The sequence below is a fragment of the Quercus lobata genome, chromosome 8 (assembly GCF_001633185.2).
Source record: "Quercus lobata isolate SW786 chromosome 8, ValleyOak3.0 Primary Assembly, whole genome shotgun sequence".
NCBI classification, from domain to species: Eukaryota; Viridiplantae; Streptophyta; class Magnoliopsida; order Fagales; family Fagaceae; genus Quercus; species Quercus lobata.
This window is the reverse complement of record NC_044911.1, coordinates 48,355,686-48,363,665: the sequence shown is the minus strand read 5'-3', so window position 1 is coordinate 48,363,665 and position 7,980 is coordinate 48,355,686. Positions and strand designations below refer to the sequence as shown.

Here is a 7,980-nt window from a genome sequence, read left to right as displayed (position 1 = left end):
TATTCGATAAGAAACTTTATTAGTTTGGCACTTCAACTAAACCGAACCACTTAGGACCCATTTGATACATGTATTTAAATAACAGTTTTTAATTTTTTTGAAAATATATGTTGATAAAAAAAATGTGTAAAAATAAGTGTAATATTGTATTGAAAACATGTGTTTGAAACGATGTACTAAATAGAAACTTAATCTCAATAAAAATAAGTTGATAGGTGTTGTCCTTTTTGACATTTTTCACTCACCAATCACGCTAATCACTCTCATCAAAGTTATCATCATTTTGGTCCATTTGTCTTTTTATAGGAAGTGAGGTATAACGTAAAGCACGTGAGGACACCCTCATGCAAGTTGCACTCCAAATGGTGATTTACAATTTGGTTTGTAGGATCACATATGTAAAGTAGTGAGTTGTGAAGGGTGATGCCTATTAAAGGAAGCTTCTTCTTGAAGGAAGAGAACTAAGAAGCAAGGAAAGTAACGTGGTTTTAAGAGAAAGAGAGAAAAGTTGGACTATGGACCCGCTATTGATGTTAATGTAACTTTAGAGAGTTGTTGTTTTATATTTTATATGTGAAAGACAATCTCATTGTTGTGATGGTACAATCATTTTTTAGTTCAAGACAATCCAGGCTTTTGGCTCTCTCAAATCTCTTAATCACATATCTACTATACACATAACACACCTCACTGACCAACCCCACCAGCCCCCTTTTTTGTTCTTTTCAAAGTTTTGATTTTTCTCTTTGAGTTTGAGATTCATAGCATCTACCCCAGAAAATCTTGGTGAGAAGGATAGGGTTGAAACCCAAATCCAAGATCATATAGATTGGGTTTCAGGGAAAGGGGGAGTTTTTATTGGGTGAGATTGTTTTCAGTTATGCTCTAAAGAGGGTTGGATTTGGTTTGTGAGTGTTCTAGAGAGAGAGAATTGAATTGGGTAGTAGGGGTTTTTCGGTGTTCTTTGTACCTGGAGAAGGTTGAATTGGGTTGTTTGAGATTTTTGCTATTTCTATTATCAAGTTACTGAATTAAAGATTGGGTTTTTATTTATGGTTTTTTTGTTTTTAGAGAGAGAAAGCGTTACAAAGTTGTAGTTTACTGTTGGATTTTCAGTTTTAGAGAGAGAGAAAGTTGAATTGGGTAATTTCAGATATTGCTTATTAAGTTCCATAATTGGAAAGAGAAAAAGTTGAATTGGGTTGTTCAACCTAGAAAAGAAAAGAAGTTTTCATAAGGTGGAAGAGTTCCACAGTAGTTACTAGCATGGCTATGGTGAGTCCTGTGTCTGCAATCACCCAAAGGACCCATACCATTAGAGTGCAAATGGCAAGTAGGCAAGAAATTGAAGGAGACTCAGTGGTGAGCAGAATTGAAGATATAATATATGTTGCAGTAGCAAAAGATGTGAAGGATAGTAAATCTACCTTGGTATGGACATTGCAGAAATCAGGAGGGAAGAAAGTTTGCATCATTCATGTTCATCAGCCTGCACAGATGATACCCTTGAGTAAGTCTGCAGCATATAAATATGCTTCTTTTCATGCACACACAACACAAGTGTATGGTTTGCCTCCTCCTGAATGTTTTTGTAGAATTTGCAGGTAGTATAATGTTTTAAACTGGTTTTCAGATTGGGCCTTGAATTGAATTTTTTATGGGAGAGAAATTTTGGAACAAAAAAAAATTGGCCATAGCTGAGGAGGTTCTAAAATTTGGTTAACAATTTCTGAAAAATTGGTCAATCTTAATTTTCTAGGAATTGTCTGTAATTTTAAACTCATAAACTGATGATTTGATTGAAGTTGGCTAAATCTTTTATATGCATTTACTTAGTTGGATTTGAGTTTGATGATCATACTGTCTTGCAGTTTCCAGCATCTCTTTTAAGGGATTTTAGCTCCTCTAGAACTTAATATATAGATTTGTTTTTCTTGATTTTATAGTGGGAACAAAGTTTCCAGCAAGCTCAATGAAAGAACAGGAAGTCAAGGCGTACAGAGAAATTGAAAGGCAACTTATGCAGAAGACCCTTGATGAATATCTTCTTATCTGCCGCCGAATGGGGGTATAATATGTCTTCTGTCTCTTTCTGTCCAAATGTATTGGAAGGTTTTTGAATTTTTTTGCCTTTGTGACTAGTTTGTATTCTAAAATTGAATAACTTTATAAGTTCTTTCATGAATTGGGTAAGAAGACTGAAGCTAAATGTTTTGGATGACAGTTATTAGAACGGGTATACATGATAGGATATAAATATTAAAGTAGTGTTATCTAATAGTTCCTGAACCTCTTTAACAGCAGGATTCATGATCCTAATATCTTGGGGATCATATTGAAATGTTGGATTGAAGCAGTTGTTGCACTTTCTGGTTTGTATTGAATTTGGGAACATTTTAATGTAGGTACGGGCTGAGAAAGTACATATAGAAATGGATAGCATCGAAAAAGGAATAGTGGAACTCATCTGCGAGCATGGAATCAGGAAGCTTGTCATGGGAGCAGCTGCAGACAAACACTATTCAAGGTACAAACCACTTAGGAACTGTTTTGATGTGCTTAATCATGATGTTAATTTAGTTTTCTGTACATCCATTGTGGATCTCACAAGATAAAGCAATTGGGAAATTCTGATGGATGCGCTTTATTATTTTTGTTCATTCAGCGTACGGTGATGTTATGGGTCCCAACTGTATTTGCTTTCTGCAGAACATACCAGGGTGACTGAAAAGAGAATTCAAGTAGCCTATTCAAAATCATTTAAGCATATGAATAAATAATTAATAAACAGTATTGTCAGGAACAATCAGTACACCATGCAATTAGACATGCCTTTCTAGATATCCTTCTTTAAGGGGTTGACTTTGATTGTAGCCTCTGCCAACTACTTGTTAATATTCTTTTCAATGAAGTACTATTATTACTTTTGTTTCCAACTTGTGGAATTTAACACCTCCCCACCCCAAAAAAAAAAACTCAATAAGTACCATACTCTTTGGTATTCACCATTTTGTTTGATGATGTTAGTGAATTCAGCATATTGTTAGTTGTAAGTAATGTGAATCAAGGATCCTCTGATTTGAATCTTGCATGTACGCCTGTCTAACTAGATTTTTACCTTACTGCCTGAAATTGCAGGAGAATGATGGACCTCAAGTCTAAGAAAGCCATTTACGTACGCCAACAAGCACCTGCATACTGTCACATTCAATTTGTCTGCAAGGGGAACCTTATCCACAATAGGTTTGCTCAAAATTTGTATTTACATTTGCAATGCTGATCTGTGCTGATATGTTGAGAAAATATGTGATTAGATGAAGAATGTATTCCCAAGGGAGCAGCTTTTATGTATTTTTAATGACGTATGGGTTCTATTTCTGCCTACAAAATGCTTGATCAGCTATTTATCAGGGACATTGCAAATTGCATACTTTAAACTGCTATAAAAGCTTTGCTTGTCAGTGGCTTTAAAATTTTGGATTGTCACTTGATTTTGATGATTTTTCGATGGAAGTGAACTAAACTCATCTAAGCCACTCCCAATATAATAACTAATACAAGTACCATATCAAAACAGGGAAGGTAATTTACATGGAGCTGATGTCGAGGTTGCTTCTCCTTTGTTTCAAGTGAATCCAAACAATGAAACTGGACAACCAAACCATTTGAGATCACAATCTGTTACAGTGGTGCCCACTACTCGGGTAGCACTCAGTAATCCAGCTCAAGATCTTTTCAGAAGAGTTAGGTCTGTCGATATTAAGACGTTTGGTTTTTCCCCAATTAACACTGAAGGGCTTTCAGCTCCAAAAAGCAATTTGGATGCAGATGGGGATTCCTGTGAATCAGACAGGTTATCTGGAAGCAGTCCTCATCAGGGTTCGGATTACTCAAGCTTTTCTAGTGAGGTAGCTCCTGTTCCGTATGTTGGAACTGAGGGAAGTGAGAATGGATTAGAATTAAGTGAACTCCATCAGTATAAAGAGGATCTTCATCAGTCTTCCCCTCCCAGTGTACTGGTACGTGCTAACATTTTTGTAGGACATTCACATTAATGTTATGGATGGACCAAGTTTATGTTTTAAGTTGTAAGTTTGGATTTTGTAAGAATCATTTTACCTTTGTCTTTAGTCAAGCAAGTATATCATTGACCAAATTATAGGAATGGGTTTTAACTTTTAATGATTGACGGATTCTTGCAGGATGGAAGTATAGATGATACTTTTTATGACCAACTTGAACAAGCCATGGCAGAGGCCAGAAATGCAAAGCGAGAAGCATTTCAAGAGACTGTCAAGCGTGGGAAAGCTGAAAAGGATGCCATTGATTCCATACGGCGGGTATTTATCTTATATCCTTGGTACTTATTTATTACTATCCATCATGGAGCTGATTTTGTTTATGTGGATTGGGGGAAAACAAAAACAAAAAACCCTGAAATTCAGTTATATGTTACAGCCTCATAGGTACAAATTAACATATTAAAGAAAGGTGATGCTTACATCCTAAGGAGTGGAATTGTCAACATACTACGCACCTTGTACTGACTATCACATACCTTAAGTCCTTTAACCATATATAGGATAAGAAGATCAAGAAAAGTTAAGTGGGCTGAGTGTATGGACATTCCTCCCTATTAACATTGGTTCTTAATGATAAAGTTAGTTTGATCTTGTTTAAATGCTTCCATGATGGTCCAACTAAGAGGTGGAGCATATATAACACTATCTAGACTAATGTTTTTAGATTATTCAAAGGAATTGGGCGTCATTTTCAATTGTATTGAGTTGCTTATATGGATATCTCAGAGTGTAAACTTAAAAAATCTCATTATCCTATGCAAATTGCCAATTATGCAATTTACAGGCTAAAGCATCAGAAATCTTTTATTTTGAGGCATTGAAGCAAAGGAAAGAAATGGAGCAAGCACTAGCAAAAGAAAAGGAAGAACTTGAAAAGGTTAATAACCTGTGTTCCGAAGTCAAGGAAGAACTTGAAATTGCCCTTGATCAGAAATCATCAATGGAGAGGCAAATTGCAGAATCTGAGCAGATGGTAAAGGAGTTGGAGCAGAAGATTATCTCTGCTGTGGAACTCTTGCAAAATTATAAGAAAGAGAGAGATGAGTTGCAGACAGAGAGAGACATTGCACTTAAAGAAGCTGAGGAGCTGAGGAAGAAACAAGGAGAAGCCTCAAGCACACACATGCCTCAGTTCTTCTCTGAGTTTTCTTTCTCAGAACTTGACGAAGCAACTAGAAACTTTGATCCATCCCTGAAGATTGGAGAAGGGGGATATGGGAACATTTATAAAGGTGTCCTGCGTCACACCCAAGTGGCTATAAAAATGCTACACTCTCATAGCTTGCAAGGCCCATCAGAATTTCAGCAGGAGGTAAGATGGTTTGAATTCTGTGTATTTATTTTAGATGAATTAAATGTTTACATCATGTTTTTATTAGGATGATTGTATGTTTTGTTGTCTAGAAGAGTTGAAAATCTAAATCTTCACCATGAGTGTAACTGCCATTCCCAAGGCTATTAGTACATCAAATACTAGGAGTCTAGGACCCAAGTGGTATGTTCTTGTAATTTCATTTAATAAATTTGTCTGCTACATTATGAACTGGATAAATGGCTTGAGCAAATATTAATTTTATGGAGTGTAATCAATAAGTGTTGGCTCAAGTGAAATTGTACCCGTTTAGATGAATGCATGTTATGAAGGCTTGTTGACCTAAATTATATTACTCTTAATTTGGTTTGGCTTCTCTCATCATTTTTTATTCCTCATCTTCATAAATTAATTAAGTGTACTTGAACATGTACCATTTTCTAGTCGAATACAATCTAAAATCATTCATCAGTTGCTACTTTTGTAATGACTTGAGGAAAGCACTAGTCACATCTGTGCTTACAACCCAAAAGGACGGGTCAATTTACAATTTGGACTCTTCGTAATCACTCATAAACCCAATATTCACCTAGTAAACATCCAATGTAGGACTCCATACACACTCGAACAGTCCAGTCCAATCCAATTTTCACAATTTGATGCAGCATTAAATGATGTTTTGATAATGGCACAAAATTGTTTGTATATTTATAATGTATAAAAATGTGAGCTTATTTAGAAACTAAGAATTGGATAGGAAGAAATTTGTTTACTCAATTTCCTTCATTTTTTTTTTTTTTTTTTGGCTAAATTCTGTAGTAGGTAATTTTTCTACAACTTCAAAAAAAAAATGTAAATTAAATTGATCGCAAGTTTGGCGTTGTGTGACATTGGTTGGCTCTATTTCAGGTTGATGTATTGAGTAAGTTGAGGCATCCCAATCTAGTTACACTCATTGGAGCCTGCCCAGATGCTTGGGCTCTTATTTATGAGTACCTCCCAAATGGAAGCGTTGAAGATCGCCTCAGCTGCAAGGACAATAGTCCCCCATTATCATGGCAAATTCGAATACGCATTGCTGCAGAGTTGTGCTCCGCCCTCATCTTTCTTCATTCATGTAAACCAAACAGCATAATCCATGGAGACTTAAAACCAGCCAACATTCTCCTTGATGCTAACTTTGTTAGCAAACTTAGTGACTTTGGAATCTGTCGTTTATTATCTCAAGATGAAAGTTTAAACAACAACTCAACGCTGTATTGGAAAACCGACCCAAAGGGCACTTTTGCATATATGGATCCTGAGTTCCTTTCCACAGCAGAGCTTACTCCAAAGTCAGATGTTTATTCATTTGGAATTATATTATTACGATTGTTGACTGGTAGGTCAGCCTTGGGGATAACAAAGGAAGTTCAATATGCGTTAGATTCTGGAAATTTGAAAGTCCTTTTGGATCCTTTGGCTGGGGATTGGCCATTTGTGCAGGCTGAACAGTTGGCTCGTTTGGCATTGAGGTGTTGTGAGATTAACCGAAGGAGCCGGCCAGACCTTGGCTCAGACGTCTGGAGGGTGCTTGAACCAATGAGGGCTTCATGTGGAGGTTCATCTTCATTTCGGTTGGGTTCTGAAGAGCATTTCCAACCTCCTCCATATTTTATTTGCCCCATTTTCCATGTAGGTTCCTCTTTCCTAATATTTTCCAATATATCTTTTAGACTGAATTAACTTTTGTGACTGCATCCTCCTAAACCTTTAGTCTGTGAGAAATATATCAATGATCTGAATGTTTTATCAAGGAAACTATTCATGCATGATCTTTATTTACTGGATTTTGTTGTCATATATTTTGCAAACTTGCAGGAAGTCATGCAAGATCCACATGTGGCAGCAGATGGTTTTACTTATGAAGCAGAGGCTTTGAGAGGATGGCTGGACAGTGGACATGATACTTCACCAATGACAAATGTGAAGCTTGAACACTGTAATCTTGTCCCCAACCATGCTCTTCGTTCTGCCATTCAAGAGTGGCTGCAACAGCATTGAAAAATCTAAAGTTTCCTTTCTTCTTGGTACTACATATTGTTCATACTTATTTTAAAAAAAAAAAAAAAAAAATACTATTCCGTATTTCTTTCATTGGTTTTTTTTTTTTTTTTTTTTTTGGGGTTGAATCTTGAGAGTTAGCAACCACGTAAAATCGATCCTGTTGTATATAAAATACAACTTTTGTATTTGCAAAATGTTCTGATCTCATTGTATAGAAACAGTATCTCATATGACCTTTATATGAGGATAATATTATCTTTCATTTTGTAATAGTTTCTTACTAATACAGGCCAAGATCAGGAAAATATTGAAAAGATGTGGGGTTTGCCTTTGGCTTTTACATAGCTGAGATGGCCAAGATCTCTCTCTCTCTCTCTCTCTCTCTTTGCATTGTGCTTAGGACTAAGTTGCCAAGATCAAAATGCTTGAGTTGTTACAATATTTAGTGAGCCTGACTCTTTGATTGGGTAATATGATCAGGTAGCTAGCACAATCCTATTTTCATGTTTGTTTATATCTTGAATCCCTTCTCCAAACTTC

The 7,980-nt window shown here is 36.0% G+C and overlaps 1 protein-coding gene across 1 annotated transcript; it reads left to right on the top strand.

The window, feature by feature from the left end:
- Nucleotides 1–399: 399 nt before the first annotated feature.
- Nucleotides 400–7,749, top strand: LOC115955489 (U-box domain-containing protein 33-like). Its single transcript, XM_031073612.1, has 9 exons — nt 400–1,510; nt 1,947–2,068; nt 2,406–2,527; nt 3,139–3,243; nt 3,578–4,019; nt 4,203–4,340; nt 4,867–5,394; nt 6,304–7,068; nt 7,255–7,749. Exons 1-9 carry the CDS (start codon nt 1,267–1,269, stop codon nt 7,435–7,437), a joined length of 2,649 nt encoding a protein of 882 aa, XP_030929472.1. The 5' UTR covers nt 400–1,266; the 3' UTR covers nt 7,438–7,749.
- Nucleotides 7,750–7,980: the final 231 nt, after the last annotated feature.

What these genes read in the sequence shown, in the direction of transcription:
- LOC115955489 (XM_031073612.1), top strand. Translation starts at nt 1,267, where the DNA reads ATGGCTATGGTGAGTCCTGTGTCTGCAATCACCCAAAGGACCCATACC. An exon ending in TGCACAGATGATACCCTTGA is followed by an intron (nt 1,511 to 1,946) that starts GTAAGTCTGCAG and finishes TTGATTTTATAG; the next exon opens with TGGGAACAAAGTTTCCAGCA. An exon ending in TTATTTGCCCCATTTTCCAT is followed by an intron (nt 7,069 to 7,254) that starts GTAGGTTCCTCT and finishes GCAAACTTGCAG; the next exon opens with GAAGTCATGCAAGATCCACA.